Genomic DNA, 19,243 nt, shown 5'->3' on the forward strand with positions numbered 1-19,243 from the left:
CCTGTGGGACGGGGTGGGAGGTGTGCGTGTGTGTGCGTGTGTGTGGCAAGAGATTGGGGGCTACACACCAGCCAAAGCAAAGCAGCGCACTCAGCAGCCCCCAAAAAGGGTTTAATCAAAGCCTTGCTGCTTCTGTTACGCTCTGTTCTCCTGTGTTTACATTCAACATTCAAATGATCTATGAAAAAATAGGTGATGCGGGTTATTTCATTAGAATAACAGCTGACAGAAATATTGTCATGCTGTCGTTCCAGCAGTTTTCCAACAATTCAACTTCAAACATTAACTTTCTGGCAGGAAACACCTGAGCCAGTACACAGTTTTATGTCCATTCAGCTGTCTGACGCACAGACACACCTGTTGAAAGTTCCTGTGGGCATGTTACTAAAGGGAAAATACAGTTTTTATACAGACTAACAGTGATAGATATGATTGAATTATAATGTTAAGTGCATTATACAGCAAGGCAAGGCAAGCTTTTAGCACAATGTATACACTGAGACAGTTTCAAACTGCTTTACATACACTTTAAAATGTGTATATAAAGAGGGAATTTAAAAGAATGTAAATGTATACATATGTTGAAGGAGAGATTTCCCAGTATAGATATAGATATTCTGGTCCATCAAAGGCCACTGTGGAGGCTGAAGTAGGGCTCTCCATCTCAGCTGTGATGGATGACTTTGGTGCAAATGGCAGCTCCAAAAAGTCAAAAAGTCCTCATTTTGATTTGAAGGAATTGGCAGCAATACCTGGCATTTACTGCAACATTGATGTTTTTAATGTAACTTAACTTTAATGTCAAACTGTCGCTGCAAGAAATATCAGCTTGACAGCTGTTTGTGATTGGCTGTGTATCCTCAGGAATATAAGAAACCAAGTGACGTTAAAAGACTCAAATCAACTGATCATGTTAAACCGCTTAACCATATGAAGTAATTACAGGTGTATAAAATCAAAGTGTCCATACACACAGATGGAGCGGCAGGCCCTGCCCACACAGGGAGACGGGACAGAAACAGATGCAGACTGTTATGCAGTCACATTGTGCACATCTCATTGATACACGCCTTCAATTATAAACAAGTATGTTACATTAGTTTGCCCACAATTTCCCCTCCAATCAGACATCAAACAGCAGTCTGAGGGTTCCCGGCCAGAGCTTTTGATCTGGTTAAATGGGTGTCACTGGGGCACACGTTTCTCCCATCCCCTCCATCAGCAAACAGCCATTTGTCCCTATCGCTGATTATCCATCTTATCTGGAGGCCATCAGCTCGGCTGATTGGGACATTCCCGGAATTCCATCTTTTTCCTCTCTGCTGGAATGTCTGCATTGCTGCTGCTTGTTAAAATGTTGGCTCTAACTGCACCGCACGCTGTAATTATTTTGTCTTCAGTCGTATTTTATAGTATTGTTTTCGTTTAATTATAATCAGCAGCATTATGTGTTCTGCACCTGCGCAGTTTTACATAGTGCATTTTCTCGCCTTCATCATTCAAATGACTGCCCACATGAAGCTTTAAGCAGTTTGAGTTACATTCGCCAGGAAATATTGCATCTTTTCATGCCATTGTTCTTTAATGCCTTGCGTTGTCACAGCTGATGGTGGTGAGAAACGTGAAAACGTTATTTATTTCACCCGTTGGTGCTGACAGCCATGATCCTGTCCAGAGCAGAGTCATGCAGTCAGCACGACCTGCCAGCCAACAGCAATAGATATATGGAGCTCAACGACAGTCCAGCGTGCACACACAGGAAACAGAATGCCACATTTTCCTCCAATTACACATCATTCCTCTTTTGTCTGCCACTCACGCCACTAATGGTCAGCAAGGCGGCGTTTCCTCCACCGCTACTCCTCATCAGTTCTTCCACTTCACTTTCCTCGTGTAGACTGATTTCTGCCAGACACAGAACAGCTGGTAAAATGTAATTAAGAGAAATGTTCTCTTTTAATATTCTTAAAGGTTATGGTTCCTTATTCTTTGTCTGAGTGGCCTTTATTCTCTGACTTCAAAGTTCTTTTAATGTCTTAACAAGACAAATCAAAGAATATTGTAGTTGGTTTTCAGTTTGAGTCCAAAATGAAATGTTTTATCAAAATAATAATTCATAAAAACATGATCGCACATTATTTGTTACTTATGCACATTTAAGTGTTTTGAATGCTTCCCCTCTTAAGGCAAAATGAAAAGGACTCAAATTTGCAGCCAAAAATGTGTCCATCAGTTTGCTTTTATATTAAATATATTGTTATTTATTTCTTTTCTACTCAGGTCCTACAGCTGTTTCCTCCATTAGTTTTTGGTTATGCTGCTATTTGGCTCTGTTTTCATAAATTGAATTCATGTGTCATGAGGTGTAGGCACAGACATGCCGTATATTTAAGCCCATAGAGCTGTACCAAGCAATGCATTCAGTTGTGGGTATGTGCTTATTGGTCTACTGCTGCCTTTTATCTGAATTGTATCGGCAAACAGCCGTTTGAATCCAGGACAGAAGCTGGATTGATGGAGGATGCAGAACGTCCTCCACTGCAGGAGAGGAAAGTGTTGATTTAAGTTTGCCTGCCTCCAATCCAAGAAATGTGACATATAACACTAACAAATGTGTGTTACTGAGACTCTATACATCAAGACATTAAAAAGAAGCACTTCGAAGCAGCCGCAGAGATCCAGAGCTATGACGTAAAACAGTAATTGTAAAGTGTATATTGTTTCTGTGGCTCTCTCCAACACATACAGCTCTCTTGGTGTCTTTTGGTTTGTTCAGGAAGAAAAGCGAAATACAGAGAAATAGAGGAGAGACAATAACAGGAGGTATAGTTGATTTCTTTCTAGCCTGCAGGCTGACTGCGTCCTATTTCCACCAGACTGGAAATGGGGGAAAATCTCCTTCTTCCTCTTTGTCTCTCTCTTTTTACTTTCATTCCTTCACGGGATCTCTTGCTCTCTCTCCTTCCTTATTAAGTCCTCTCAGCTTCTCTTTGGGGTGTTTTGAAGCATCATACATCTTCCTCCACAATAACTCGTCACTTAAAGTTTGTACATTTTGTGACAATCACTCTCCATTTCCATGAAAAATGTTTAATATTCATAATTATGTGTGCTTAATTTGATTGTTGCTGAAACACTCACACACCTTTTTATGAAACAAAAACAGACGTGTCAAATTCAACATTTTTAAAATGTTAAAAACATGCAGTGTCATGACATCTACTTGTTATGTCAGTGGATATTTTGGCACGAGACATTCTTCAGTGCTCTGGAGAGTTTCTAATTAAAACCAAATGAAATGAAAAAGCCGCTGATCAGCAGTCTCCCTGGTTAAATCTTCTGGAGCACACGATGTGTTTTGCACTGACAGCAGCAGCCGCAGCAGGTAATTGGGAATGATTCGTTCTCAAACTTGATTAGTAGAAACACCGATCAACCAACGAGTGAAGTGCAAAAATGCAGTGCAGTAATGAGAGCTGAGCACCAAAGATGGAGACATTTAAAAGCCAAGGATATTCTCTATCGCTAGTCCACCTTCTGATTCATGCAGTTTTCCTCTTATCAAACTTCAAAGAGGCCATTGGTTTAGTACCCGGAGCATCAGTAAGACTTTCTTTTACACAGACGCCTCATCATCCCTTTAATCCTCACGCCGGCCGGGACCCCAGAGGAAAGGAAAAGACACAAAATCAAAGAAGCAGATTACAATTTTAACCCTTTAAAAATGTGCCTCCTTTTTCTGTATCACGTTCGACCCAAACAGTCGGAGGGCAGGAGGCAGCGGAACAGATGGAGCTGTGTGGGCCGATGCATGCGTTGACGCACTCCATAACCGCTTAGACTGATAACAGCAAATATGCATATTCATGCACACACACACACACACACACACACACACACAGTCAACACGGAAAATGCCATAAGCAGCACATATATATATATATATATAAGCCGCGCTGAGTCAGCCGCTCTCCAGTTAAGTTGCCCTGTCTCCGTGCGAAGGGGAACCAGTCAGCCATCTGTTGGCCTAATGAGCTGACTCTACTCCACTAAAGCAATTCAGCTTCACCCCTCTAACTCCCTCATTCACAGCTGCACAGTGTGTTTGAGCCTCTCTCAGTTCTTTGTTTGTTTGTTTGTTTACATGTTTGATGTTTGTTTTGCTTTTTCTTCATGTAAGGAAAGTTGGTCATGTCAAACTGTCTAACTGCCCAGTCATCTCCTCGTATTAGCAACATGAACCACACACATCTCAACGTCATTTAGCCTCTTACAACATACCGCCTCCTCACAGTCCACTGAGTGAGGGGGGTTTTTGAAATTACTGGAAGGGGCACAATGTGAGATTGAGAAGAAAGGAGAGCCTCAGTTTTGCAAATTTAAAAGAAGTACTGAATGAATTTGAGCAGATGATTGCAAGAACAATATTTTGCAAAAGAATGGTGCAATATTTTCTGCGATAGTATCAACTTAAAAAAACAACAAAAAAACTGTCAAATCATTGATCAAATCAAGTGTAACTCATCAAATCCACTGAATCATCATGGGCGATATGCTGGATAGATTTTAAAAATAATTTCAAAAATGTACAAGACGTCTTTAAAATGTCAAATATACAGGATCTAAAATAAAAGCCCACTTTTTCCACTTACATTCACCCATTTAAGAGTCTATCTGACAAATCTCCTACTACTGAAATGCAAGTCTGCAATGAGTTCTACTAGAGATACTTCACTTGCACAGCTGGTACTGACTCATAAGGCAAAATGGTGCTTTAAAATGCTCAAGGGCAAAAACGTAACACACACTTAATTAAACTAAACAAACATTTTATTTTCCTCCAATCTGAGGATACTGCACCCTAATTAGAATATGAAACTATATTTTTTTTTTCCCAGGTCTAGAAATTAAAGTAACACTCCTAACTTTTGAAGAAAACATTGCTTTGCTGCCAAGCCAGCAAACAAGCTTTCCAAATTAGCCTCACACAAATTCCTGGCTTCCCAAACTACGGACAAAAAGCGAAGATAGACTCCTGACAGGCAATATTTTGGTCTTGGCTTAACCAAGCTCAATTAGCTCCACGGGGATTGTACTCGTTCAATCATAGCTCTCTTTGGATTGTCCTAGCGAGGTCTGAGTAATGAGCCTTCATGCACATGCCGCTAGCTCGTAGTTAAGTGGCATTAATCAAGGCTGCCCACTAAGCCCAGTGGATTTCCTAAGACACAAAAGGTGTAATGCCTTCTGTCATAAGGCGCACAATATTGCTGGCTAAGCTAAGTGGAAAATGGCAGTGTTTAGACCACAGCGAGGAGCAGGAGGAAAGTGTATCTGCTACATTTACACAGCCAGTTTATTGTAAAACAGATAACTTCAGGTCTTTAACCGCACAGCTTGAGCTTTGCTTCTAATTCCCTTGGCTCAGAGGTTTGATTTGGATAAGACTGTGTTTATGCGTTCTCTGATTTCTCCGAAATCAAATGATAAAAACGCGTTTGATATGAAGTTCAAGGAAAAAGAGACACAGAAGCTGAACCCACTCCCCTCCCCGCTCTGTCAGAACACTGTTGTCTCTTAGTGATTCTGGTGTCTGATGTTTTGATTTTTAGCCTGGTTTGTTCAAGATTCAAATAAAATAACAAATAATAAAATTTAAAATACAGTTTGGTTACATCTCCTGCTCTCTCTCTCTCTCTATCTTTGACTGTGTCTTGCTCTCTCGCTCATTCTCCGCCTGTCTCTCTGACATCTGCTGAACAGCACTCTGAACAGGAGTTCTTGGAGTGTATTAGTGCTCAGATGGGTGCTGATAGGAATCTGATGTATAGTGTGTGTGTGTGTGTTTGTCTGTAAGCCTGTGTTTTTATGAACCCTGTTAGCTGTTGGCTTTCTTCAACAGTATGTCGGTCTGCGTCTAGTTAGCGAGAACACACACACACACACACACACACACACACACACACTAAAAGCTTTCCGACTCTTCTCGCACCCGTCACCCATCCTCGGTGCATCCCACATCATGGAAAATTGGCTCCTGTCCGGCTCTTCCTTTCTCTCTGTACCCCTCTCCCAAACTTTACTATCTCTCTCTCCGCCTGTCCTCGCTGCGATCACACGGCTCAGATGTGGGATGAGAAAACAAGCAGCTGCTTCTTAAGCTGGAACTCTCCACCGGTGAGGAGTCGTGCTCAGATGTGTCACCAGCTCTTGATGCTGCGGGTTCGAGTCTCTCTCTCTCTTAGGTCGCGATATTAAACTTTCTTTTCGTGATACATTTGCTTGTTAAGATTGAGGCCACGGGTTTGTTGGGCCACAGAGAAAACAAATTAGTTGTACCTCTAAACCGATATATTGACCAAAGTAAAATCCATACAGAAAGCAAATAATGAGAGCATCCATATTGCCCCCCTCCCTCCATCCTTTCCATAAACTGTAAACTTCCTTAACCCCTTAAGGATTTTCTAGTAATAATATCTTGTATCCAGTATGAAATATTTTCCCAGTGTCCCATGCTATTAAATGTTTAACTTTTTCATGTTAAATTAAAAAATAGTGGAATCTGAAATACAGTATAATTTCAGCCAGTTATTGTACGATTTGTTGTACTGTTTTCTATGTAAACTCACACATCTGATCCATCAGGATACTTCACTGTCCAAGTGTCGCTTTGCACCGATGCTCCAGAGAAGCAACCATTTTTGATTGCTGCCTGGACCGTCACATCCCGACTGTACGCTATGGGCATTAAAACATGCAACGAGATGCGGCTGGTGTGTGTTGTCCTCAAGTTCCCTTGATGATTGACTTGGTCTTGGGTTATTGGGTAATCTTTGGGTTGATTTGATCAAAATGAACACGGCCACAGAGTAAGCTTTAAAAAAAGACAAAACAACAAAATGAAATGTAGGAAATGCACTGGTGCTTTGCTGTTGGAGTCGTCATTTCTTATATTTGCAGAGCCACAGTTGAATGTGCGAGCCTTAAATTGACCAACTCGAGCGAGACATGTTACATAATGTAGCTTTAAGGTCGGCCCTAACTCTTCAGCCCTGGTTCAAGCCCTTGAACAATGAATTCCTTCCACCTCCGTCCAACCCAGCTCCTTGAACTTTCTGAGGTGAATTCAAGAATGAATATTATCATAGTTCAACTTTTGCTTTTGATGGAGAAGAACCTTTTGAGCAGTGAGCAGAGAGAACTGGCCCGTGCAGCGCCGTGTCCTTGGCCCCGGCTCTGTTTGGTCAAGTAGTTGCTTAGAAATAAAACCGTATGTTTTATCACTGCCATCATCAGGTAAGATACTGCACTCGACTGTATAAACACGAGGATTAACTAATAGACCGTTGGCAAGGAGTCGGCCTGGCTCCATCCCTGCCTCTCATGTTGCCTTTTTTTCCCCCCTCCTTGTCTTCTCTTTATCTACCAGTGTGTGCTTTCATTCAGCCCGCCTTCTTGCATCATATAAGTTTGAAAATCAAGATGTGACAGGATGTGTAGCACACACACATAACTATGTAGTGTAAGAACAGGTATTGATTAGAATAAAAAACATGATCAATACAATGACGCTTGACATAGTGAGATCCAGAGAGAGACTGAAAAGAAAGTAGAGACTGACTGAGCTCAGTCTGTTCTCTCAGCCTGCCATCTCTTTCTTAATCTCTCTCTTCTTCCTCTCCCTTGTTTTATTTGTGATGTACCGATCTACGAGGCCTTTCCTAGAAGGAGAAATGTCCTTTATAGCTAAACTCCATCTTTATCTTCCCATCACAGCCTCTGCTCTGCTGCTTTCATCCAGGAGAACCTGCTGATCTCACTCCTCCTGCGGCGTTAAGTCATTTTGATTCACAGAATTCAGCATTTCCTCTTTTTTTCTCCACTGCGGTGGAGATCTCTGCTGCTCTTCTTCTTCTTCTTCTCTTTACACGACCCTCCTATCTTCTTTTGTGTCTTCCATTGTTTCTTTTGTGCTGTTGCCTTGACATTGTGAGTCACTTATCCAAAGGGACTGGCCTCACTCACTGACTCTCTCGGTTTCGCTCTCTTTCTCTTTCAGTCTTTCGCTCTCTGTTTCCGTTCCCTCCCTCCGTCTTGATTGAAAGGGTATGCACGGTTGGCACAGAAAGAAAGAAGGAAACAGATAATGATACCAGACCGTATTGTGTGGAAAACCCTGACCTCTCACGTACCCAATCCGTCACACACACACACACTTTCTCTCCTTCCCACTCTCAGATGCTCATTTCATATAAACACAGAGAGGAACACATGTGCACCCTCTTATTGTGTTCCTCCTTTTTTATCATAAACATGCTACATGCTTTCGCAACACACATAGATCAATTTATGAGCTCCATGATACCCAAAAGAGTAGATTTACAGTCACACACACACACACACTCTCTCACACATTCTGCTTCAAGTCTGTTTGATGATTTTAAATCTTCCTCCACTTAGATGTGTCTTATGAGAGGCAATTTATTATCCACATGAAGAAGTAAAGTCAAATATTCCTCTCTCTGAAGTCGTGTGTGTGTGTGTGTGTGCAGTGTGTACTGGGCTGCATATGCGTGTGTTTATTTTTTTTACTTTTTCATTTATTATACGTATCAAGAGTCTTCTACACGTAACTGGGCTGCCGCTAACAAGCGGAAACAAACAAGCTTTTTTTGTTTGGTTTTGTCTTGTTCTCCAAATGTACCTAATTGTGCACTATAATTTTAATCCACACAGACTGTCACATACAATTCTTTGAGTACCTACTGTATTTCCTGTGAGGTCGGCATTGTGTGTGTGTGTGTGTGTGTGTGTGTGTGAAAGATACCTGACTGTGTACTGACTTTAGTTGTCTATGTCTTTCCTGGTTCCAAAAGTAAAAGTCACATTCATTTTTCCAAGTTTCCATTCAGATTTAGCGCAGAAAAGATAAAGTGTCAATTAATGTGCATTTCCATCCGTTACTGTTATGCAAATATCAGGAGTTGAGCGCGATTAACACAGGTGGTGGCGCTAATTCTCCAGCAACAAGATGACGTCATTAAAAGAGCGCCAGTCAGACTGAAAATGGAGGAGAACAATCAAGAAAACATGATGGAAATATGGCTTTTGTGTGTTTGTTTCATGTGTTAATTTAAGGAAGGTTGCAGTCTCCTCATCGCTCCACACAGATCTGATGTTTTGTCTGTTGCCGTTGTTTTCCTCTCCAGTGGACGTTTAAGTCACGTGCTTCATGTATGTTTTGATGTATTCAGTAAGACATGTTTCCGTGGGCATCAAATTCTTAAAGGTAAAGATGTCTTAATGCAAAACGATCTCAATTCACTTTTGGATCCTGCGGCAAGTTTGGATAAATTCAGCAACTGTGGCGACGTGTATTGTTCCCAATTGCAACAACGAAGCGTTTTGAATTTGCTGCTGCTCTGATTTCGAGCCTCAGACCGGCTTCCTTTCCATAGCAACAGTTGCCGAGGCTCATGGTTGCAGTATTTATAGCCGTCCACTCTACCAAACTGGCAGACAAAAAAACACGAACAAACCCTGACATTCAGATGACCTTTGTGGACACAATCAATTGTAGGATCATGCACCTTCACAGTGAAAGGATTATGCGACAAGGCTGCACATTGTGACACATTTTCACTTATTTGTTACGTGAAAAGTTGGTGAATCAAACAGATGCGACAACTAAAGCAGGTAGACTAGTTTGGTTAAGTTCAAGATGAGCATTTGGTCGAGGTTCAATAAGGAACACCGTTTCAAATTATGTGAATTAGACACTCATTTTCTCTTGTGTCTTGCAGCTACGTCTTGTTTCGTGTTGTACGCATCTCCTCCATCTTGTTTGCATTTTAAGACATCATGCTCCCGCCTTGTGAGCCCAGTCTGCAAATCTCCAGGGACCTGATTATTCACACACACACACACGCACACACACACACACACACACACACACACACACACACACACTCACTTCTCCTCCTCAGGCATCAGGCGTCTTTGTCAGCGTGCAGAGGAGTAGTGTAGGTTTTTGGCTGTATATGGTTTTGTCTGTGGGTCCTCAGGTAATTCATCAGCATTAAGTCAGAGGCAGTTTGTCTCTGCCATATGCACTCTCTGACACCTGCATCTTGTCCAGGGTCCACTGAGAACGTCAAGCACCAACTTTACCAGATGTTAGTTTGACATGGTGACGACAGAGCACGGAGATACATTTAATTAAAGGAAATAACTGGCATTTAGAGTGCAGTGTCCAAAGCACATGTTCTGAGTGGAGTGAACTCACATCCTCACTGCCACTGTAGAATAGTACGACAGCTGTTTACAGGTACTAAGCATCAGTAAACAGCTGCCATGTTATTAATGTCTGCTAGGCATACACCCATCTCATCATCTCTTCATTCTAGTCTTTACAGCTTGATGCACAGAAGCCCACTTAACATGTTAAACCCCTTTGTAAAATGAAATGCTTGACATAAGTGGTCCATCACAAGCATTTCATGTGTGTAATGGATTTTAAATGTAAAGTCAATGGAATAGTTTGATATTTTGTAAACTAGGCTTATTCACCTTCTTGTCAAAAGTTAGATGAGAAGATCAATACCGCCCTCATGTCTGTGCATTGGATCCAAACCAAACATGCTGCATCTTGTTGTCTTGTTTTATCCATTCACAAACAGAAACATAGAAATGGCAACTTCAGGATAGAGAGAGAGAGAGAGCTACATGTAGTGTAACTATTTGTTGATGATCAGTTTATTTATCCATGCAGGATATCTGTGGGTTGCCTATCTCACGTTGACTGTGGGATGTCACTGCCCCCATCCGCATCTCATCTAACTTTTGTCAAGAAAGCGTATTTCTCAAAGGGTGTCACTATTTTTTTTTTTAAAGACGTTTGCATGGAAATGCAGTTGCAATTTGTATTTTGAATACTCTTCCAGGGTTTTTCTAGTCAGGGAGCTCTAACATCTCAGCTTTGTCATAGAAGGTCAGAACTATGAGCCAGCAATACTGTAAGTAAACACATATGTTGTTTAAAGGATAATCTCTATGGTTTCTTTTCAATAACTGACTCGCATCCATGTTGGAATCACTGTAAGTCGATTTTCATACTTTACTGTAATGAAAGCTGCTGGGAAGGAATCCTTCTTCTTTTTTTAAGTACTAAAGCAATCATTGCCTCATATTCATACACCGTACACACACAGCTGTCACCACACACTCGTCTTCCTCAAACATGGCCACACGGACGTCGCGTATCAGCAATTGATCTTTGTGAGTGACTGATCGAGTGGCTAATTTAACCTAGGGAGCTGATCAACAGCGTTATTGATCGCATGTGTCATCCCATCATTCAATGGCAGCTTCACAATCATCTGTGTGCACCGACTGAATCATTTCATCATCAGTAGGTCTAATGGAAGAGGTGTCGCTCAGATAGAAAACACACAGTGTGCCTGAGTGGTGATATTGAAAATATACTGAATGTATTGAGGAAGGATTTAATATGTAAAAATATGCCCGTCCTGCAGCAGCTATTCAATTTCACATCATGGGCTGATTTCGCTCGGGGGTTGTAATCAAGGTCTCCGAAGAAAATATCGCTCTATTCTTTTCATTCACCATATTCAGGCATACAGTGTTCAGTTTGTATTATTCTTCTATTATTTCACTCTTTTTATTCATGCACTCAAGGCCTCAGAGTGCGATGTGAATAGAGAAATTAAAAAACAGAAACATTAGGACTTCCTATTTTTAAGACCTTTAGCAAAACCCTTTTGAAATTGTACGTACACTCCATTACACCGACATTCAACTGAGCTTTTTGTTTTGTTTTAAAGACTGTTATTTGAAGGGTGAAATGAAAAGTTAGGGAATTTCAGTTTGCTGCTTAGTTGATTTTATAAACACTAATACAGTTTTCATGTACGACTTCATCGTACTCTCATCGTTATGCCTGAAATGTCATGTTCTGCTTCCAGTAATTAGGACTCAGGTGGTAACTAAACAGACAACTGAGTTTTTTGTTCCTTTTCTCAAAATGTTCAAAAGTATTTTCATTTTTCAATGTCAACCTTTTCTTTTTCTTTTAAACATTTCTAGCACATCTCTGTTTTTAGAGACAACACGTTTATCCCTTCAGTCGCCACTCAGGGTAAAAATGTGTCTGCACACAGATGCAGGATAAGGCCTGGCCATGCACATGCTGACTTTAAGCATCTTTACCCGAAATGCACCTTTAAAAGCTCCAGTCTGCAGTCCAGTCTCCAGGTACACTGTTACTCTGTGTAGGGAGGCTATCTGTGTATCTGAAAGAGGGCCCTTTCACACTGGCACTTTAGTCTAAATCCACAAGGTCGTTTTCTTAAGATTATAGTATTTTCAGAACCCACATACACTCCAAAAAAACAAGGTAGTCTGAAATCAGTTCGGGTTGAACATGGTCAGGTCTTTGTGACACAACATTCAACCCCAACTGGAGACAACTCAGTATTTTTTTTTCCTTTTCTTTTTTCTTTCTTTATTACCTGCACGGATGGTCACGCTTCCTTCGGTCGCTCGTGGCTTCACCTGCCTGTTCAAAGTGAATCACGTGCACAGATTGTAAGGAAGGGTGCTCCGATCGATCAGCCACAGATCGGTATCGTCCGTTATTCGTGCTAAATAGTTTGATCGGTGGTCTCCATGAAGGTCGATAAGAAGAGCCGATCAGATAACGCAAAACACGCAAGACAATTTGTCTGATATGACTGTCACTATTATTAGCTTAAGGCATTTTACACTGCATAAATTAGCCTAGCGGCTTGCTGACTTTTCCTCTACTCAAAGCTTAACAAGTGACATATTATTTATTTTCATCGTTGGTTTAAGTCACTGTATCTCAATTACAGCGTTTGGGATTTCTGGATTAATGCAGATATAATAAAAATGTTGCAAATGTTACCTGTCAAAATGAATAAATAAATAAATGTTGTAAATTCATGATACTTTCTCATCTTTTAGTTTTAACACTTAATGTACAATGTTGTTAATAATAGTAAAATAAATAGTGCTACATGATAAATAGAAGGCTCCAAAATAGACCTGTAATTAATGATCGAAATTGGCCGATACTGCTTCCAGCACCCTTAATTGTAAGAGCAGTAATTAAGTCTGAACAGAGAGTTTCTTTTAATATTTACATCAAGAAACGCTGCACAAACTAATCGAATGAGCTTGACAGTTCATTCTTGTCCTTGTAAACAGCAGTGGACATAATCTCAACTCAGTGTTCACTTACTCACATGTTCCAGAGATTTGGACCATTGAAAAGTTATTTAAATGTAAGTGAAGAGGGTGTATTTCTATACCGGTCACTAGTCAGGAGGATCAGTTGTTACACACACACAAACTTCACTACCACAACTGGATGCAGTTTGTAAATCTGTGTGTCTGTCTGTATGACAGTAAAGAGCGATTAGAGAAGGAGCCGGTATCAGATGCAGATGTGGACTGGATATTAGGAACCATCAGTCCTCCTCTGCTGTAACTCAGCGGCAGGTACACACACTATGCTTATACACCTCCCTTTTAATATTCCTTGTGGATCCTATGGAAAATAAACGGCGGCGTCATTCATAGAGGAGAGCCAGGAGAAGTGATGGTGAGGGAGTCCAGAGAGGGGGGGGGGGGGGGGGGGGAGGATGAACTGAAGCAGAGACAGAGAGATGAGAGATGGAGAAGAAAGCAAGACGGAGAGAGAAACAAAGAGCATAAAAGATTAAAGAGAAAGTAAGACCGAGAGGGGTCTGGAGAGGAGACGGGAACCAGGCTGGAACATATTCTGTACACAGAAAACAAACACTCAAAGATCTGTAGAGATGAGAAGACAGTAAATATCAGAAAGACAGATGGCATCTTTAAAAAAGAAAAAAAAAACGGTTGAGGGAGAACAGCAGGCTGGGGCTGCTAGCCAGTGCATATGTTGCCTGGAAGCTGCCTTATGAATTTTAATTTGTATTTGCTCATTAACCAAGTTACCATATGACTTACAAGGGACTGAGCGGCTTCCTTGCGGGCAGCATAGAAGGGGTATTTTGGGTCAGCCAGGCAAGGAGGAGGGCTCTGATTGGACTTGCCAAAATGAAGACTGATGCAACTGTTTTATGGATTTTCCCTCTCCGAGCGTATCAGTGTTATCACAGCTCCAAACTTCCCCCCTTCATCCTGATGGCAGCTTCAGTATTACTGTCAATTCTAGAAGCATCCCAGGCCGTAACTACAAATGTTTATCGTTGATAAATTCGGCAGACTGGCGAAACTTCAATGACAAAATACATGTTTTCTTACTTACCTCCATTGGTATCTAGCAGTGATAGTTTTGGTTCAACATTCCCTCTGACAGTTTTTACCCTGATACAGAGGAGGTAGATGGGATTTTATTTGTGAGGCTCATAGCAATGAAAATTACAGTAACACTAACATGTTTTTCCACATAGGAAGGGAATATTTCCTCAGTAGAAAGTAGCTCCAGTGAAAACAGCAAGGACCGTCTTTGATTTGATTGATATCTGAAAACCTGTACAAATAAAACCAAAACAATGTCCTTAGATATATACCACTAGAGGTAAGTGCGAAGATGTATTTTTCTTAGTTTGAGTGAATCGACCCTTTATGAACTGTTAGCATTAGTTAGCAAAAGCCACCACAGCAGATAACAGTAAAGTGTCACCTGTAGACACTTAAACTTTATCACAGGCGGTTGTAGCTCAGGTGGTATGGCAGGTCGGTTGCAATTTGTAGGGTTGGTGGTCCTTGAGCGAGACACTGCACTTGAAGTTGGAGGCAAAAATGAGTTGCTTTGGACGAATGTAATGTAAAAAAATGCAAGGGAAAGGACGCTGCTGTGCAGTTCAAAAACATCCCAACGATGAGCACATCGAGCCAACGATAGTGCCGAAGAAACTAGCAGACTACCACTTTAAAGGACTTAATCTTCCCTCTTCAGCTTTAAGTGAATAACTGGACTACGCTTTAAACAGTGCGTAGCCTGTACCTAATAATGCTCGGAACAGTTTAAATGCTGCTTAATGTGGCCAGGCAGAGGAGAAATGATCACATCATTCTGTAGCTTGCAGGTGTGTGTGTGTGTGTGTGTGTGTGTGTGTGTGTGTGTGTGTGTGTGTGTGTGTGTGTGTGTGTGTGTGTGTGTGTGTGTGTGTGTGTGTGTGTGTGTGTGCGTGCAGTACCTGAGCTAATGAGCTGAAACATGTTATTTAGTAATTACATTTTATTTATTATGCTTAGCTGATTTGTGTGTGTGTGTTGTTTTGTCTCCACAGGTTCATCCTCGTCTTTGGATGTCTGGTTCTCTCTGTGTTTTCTACCATCCCTGCTCACCAGGAATTCTCCGCACACTGCCTGCTCATCCTGGTAGGACACACACTCACTTTTTGGGACCTTAGATACATACATACATACATACATGCATACATACATACATACATGCATACATGCATACATTCATTTCCTGGAGACTTACTCTAACTCTAACCATGACGACTGACCCAGAAATCATCTTTTTCCCAATTAAGGACACAGCTTTTGTCCCTAATTGGACAAGCCTTCCCCAATTAGCTGGTCTTTAGTCTGAAATGTGTCCCTGGAGGTAGCCACAAGTAAGTGTGTTCAATCAGGATTTGTCTCCCAGAGAGAGCTTACAGAGTTCATATTATTCTAAATGAATTATGAATGTGTCACGTGGTTAAATTAACAGTATTGAAGGTGTGTGTGTGTGTGTGTGTGTGTGTGTGTGTGTGTGTGGCTGAGTGATGCTCATGTCTGCATTAGAAATGCTGATTGTGCATTCTCAGCCCTATAATGAACTGTAATGATTGGTCCCTTGCTACACATGATCAAAATCAGGCTGTTGCAATTAAATCAAAATTAAAAGTCAACAGTCAGCCTCAGATGTGATTAAGCAGAAAGTCATCAGTCAGAGCAGGTAGGTCAAAAAAACAACAACAACGTAGCACAAATAAACTGGAAGCAGGGGTGGAACAAACAACAAGCAACTGTTTATTTACAGAGAAGAGCAAAGACATCATTAAAAAAAAATCACAACTTCCTTACCTCTGCAGACAGCTTTGTTTTCTTTTGTCCAGGTTTTGAGATGTTCGTCTCTGAATGTCTGCCTCCACCCCAGTGAAGTGCAGGGAAAAGAATTCAACAGCAACATCTCTTTCCAAAAAATGGTGTTCAAGTTGTTAAAAAGATAGTTGGAAATGACACACAGGATTGACGAGCCGCTGTAATCAAGCGAGCAGTCTGAGGTGTGTGTGTGTGTGTGTGTGTGTGTGTGTGTGTGTGTGTGTGTGTGTGTGTGTGTGTGTGTGTGTGTGTGTGTGTGTGTGTGTGTGTGTGTGTGTGTGTGTTGTTACTTTGTCACTCAATTTATCAACATGTGTGTCCTGCTGCCTTCAGATGGCTGCAGAGATTTAATGAACTGAAGAAGAAGTTTTTCGTACAGTATAAAGCAGCTGAGGACAACAGATACTGTAAGAATCAATCATTATGATTCATAGATGAATGCAGACTGATTTACAGACTTCAACCACATTAAACGTTACGTTTCCCATGTGCCAATTTAAACCCATCCACTCGTTGGAGAGCTTAATAAAAATTGTTAATTTACATTTTAAGCATTATTCCATCATTGCTGCGCAGTATTTAGTTTGCTCTTGTTGATAAAATCACCAACGTGGCAGCAAACAGAAGACGTGGTCGTCTAAGACTCAGTTTCCACCAACAGACCAACAACTCTCTTTGCACTTCCTCTGCTAATAGATGAAGATCGATACCGTTTCCATATCTGTCCGTTAAATGTGAAGCTACAGTCAGCAGACGGTTAGCATAGGCGGGTAAGTGGTCTTAAGCTAACTGGCTGCTGGCTGTTGCTTCATAACTAACGGACAGACAGGACCGTGGTTTCAGCCTCATCAGATAACAACAAGAAAGTGATGAAGCGTATTTCCCTAAAATGTCAAACTATCCCTGTAAAGGAAAGTTCTTTTATTTTACATCCAACTGTGACTTATATAACTAGCTTAGCATATGTTAGCCTTTCTCACAGCAGTGTCAGGCTGTGTCTGCTGACAGACAAAGCACAGGTATAACTAATGACAGCAATGATGGCTCTGTTCCACTGAAGTGTCACAGTCAAGCTTGTGAGCCAGCATGCGTAATAAGAGGGCCCTGGAACTGACGCACCCCATGTATCTCATATTGACCTTTGAAATAGTTCTTGAAAGAATGCACCAAAGTGGTCTGTGCAAGTGTGCAGTTTGGTTTGTGTGTGAGAGTAAACGTGTTTTCTGCAGTAGTTTCAGTGGAGGAGTCACAGCAACAAAGTATAACCTCCCTGACTCTTTACTCTTTACAACTGTCTATTGCTTGTGCCCCTGCATCTGTAGCATTTAAAGGTTTAAGTATGTGTTATTTTGCGTGTGTGTGTGTGTGTGTGCGCCCTGCAGGAGTTTGTGATGATTGTAGTGTTTGGTCTGGAGTACATCATCAGGATATGGAGTGCAGGCTGCTGCTGCCGCTACCGAGGCTGGCAGGGACGCCTCCGCTTCGCCAGGAAACCGTTCTGTGTCATAGGTAGGTCTGTGTGTGTGTGTGTGTGTGTGTGTGTGTGTGTCTGTCTGTCTGTCTCACAATATCCAACAAAACTCGTGAAGCCTGGTATCTTCAAAGTCTCTCGATGTTAACCATACATCATCACATCAAGCTTTTTGACTGGATGAATTAAATAAATATATAAATAAAATTAAAATAAAATAGGATTGTCAAAATTAAACTCGTGGTGTTCGATGAAGCGATTCCCAACTCCAAACACATTAATTCATTTTTATCTTAGGCTTAATATTACCCAGGTGACGTCATGTCTCTTTTTACACAAAAATACTTCAAGTTTAGATTAAAAAAATCAAGGATTTATATTCTTTTTATTAGATTTATGATATTCACGATATCATTCTGTTAGAGTGGTTCAGTAAAATGTAACCGTTGTCTTACAGAGTAATTGTAAGAGATTATAGGTAATGATGCTATTTGCCAATATGGACTCCTGCTCTTTTTATAATGTCCTCTTCAGTGTCCACTCGGTGTAACTGGTATTGAGGAGGATAGTGGTTCTCTATCTTTCTTAGGTTGCTCCAGCGGGGAGGAAGACAGTCTGCTGGGAAATACAACAGAAGATAAAGTGGGGGGGGGGTTTAGGACTGTAGACAGAATGACAGAAGAAGACTAATAGAGATAGAAAAGGAAACAAACAGCTTGTAGTGAATCAATAGTTGTTTTAAAGGTGATGGATGGATGGGTGGATGGATCTAGAAAGTAGGTGAGTCAACCACAGTTCCTGTTACTAATATTGTGGAACTGTGACCTTTAATTTTCACTCTTTTCCTCCCCAGACATCATCGTACTCATCGCCTCTGTTGCCGTGGTTTCAGCCGGTAGCCAGGGTAACATCTTTGCCACCTCTGCGCTGCGTAGCCTTCGTTTCCTTCAGATCCTGCGCATGGTGCGCATGGACCGCAGGGGGGGGACCTGGAAGCTGCTGGGATCTGTAGTTTATGCACATAGTAAGGTAGGACATTTTTAATCTAGATTATTTTGGCGGCACTTTTTGTGTGTTAAGTCACGGTTTATATCGCTACTCATGCTAACTACTCACTTCCTCTGTTCTGACTACTGTTGCACAAGGTTATGTACTTGTAACAGTAACAAAGAACTTCATTTAAGTACTGTAGCACCTTGAACCTTACCACATTGAAGAAAGATGTTTGCCAGGTAACATATATCTCAGGAATTGTCATTAAGTTTAGTAACAATAAGGTAAGGATAACGTACAATATCAGCTTGATTGTAAGAAATATGTTGTTACAGCAGCTAACAGGAGACGAATAGAGCAAAGAAAAAGATCATGCATGCAAACACACGTCAACAGTGTCAACAAGTTTCAAACAAGTTTTAATACACATCACAACACTAACTGGATTATTTATTATTATATTATCAATATTAGCAGAAAGATGTTAAGATGTAGAAAAGTAAAGAATGTGTTTATGTGTATATGTGAGTATATGAAGCATTACTATCATTTCACAATACTATGACTTACTTCTGTCAGTTGCCATGTTTATTTGTAATGTAATATTGTTGAATTATTAAATGTCAATCTGCTGCTTGTTCTAAGTCC

General features: G+C 41.0%; 1 protein-coding gene across 1 annotated transcript in view; it reads left to right on the forward strand.

The window, feature by feature from the left end:
• kcnq5a (potassium voltage-gated channel, KQT-like subfamily, member 5a) overlaps nucleotides 1-19,243 on the forward strand; it is an 84,238-nt gene that overhangs the window by 43,073 nt on the left and 21,922 nt on the right. The window contains exons 2-4 of the mRNA XM_070915577.1: nucleotides 15,324-15,414; nucleotides 17,514-17,640; nucleotides 18,456-18,631. Coding sequence (XP_070771678.1) covers nucleotides 15,324-15,414; nucleotides 17,514-17,640; nucleotides 18,456-18,631 — 394 coding nt within the window. The remainder of the gene's footprint in view (nucleotides 1-15,323; nucleotides 15,415-17,513; nucleotides 17,641-18,455; nucleotides 18,632-19,243) is intronic.

The sequence above is a fragment of the Enoplosus armatus genome, chromosome 12, assembly GCF_043641665.1.
Source record: "Enoplosus armatus isolate fEnoArm2 chromosome 12, fEnoArm2.hap1, whole genome shotgun sequence".
Classification (NCBI taxonomy): Eukaryota; Metazoa; Chordata; class Actinopteri; order Centrarchiformes; family Enoplosidae; genus Enoplosus; species Enoplosus armatus.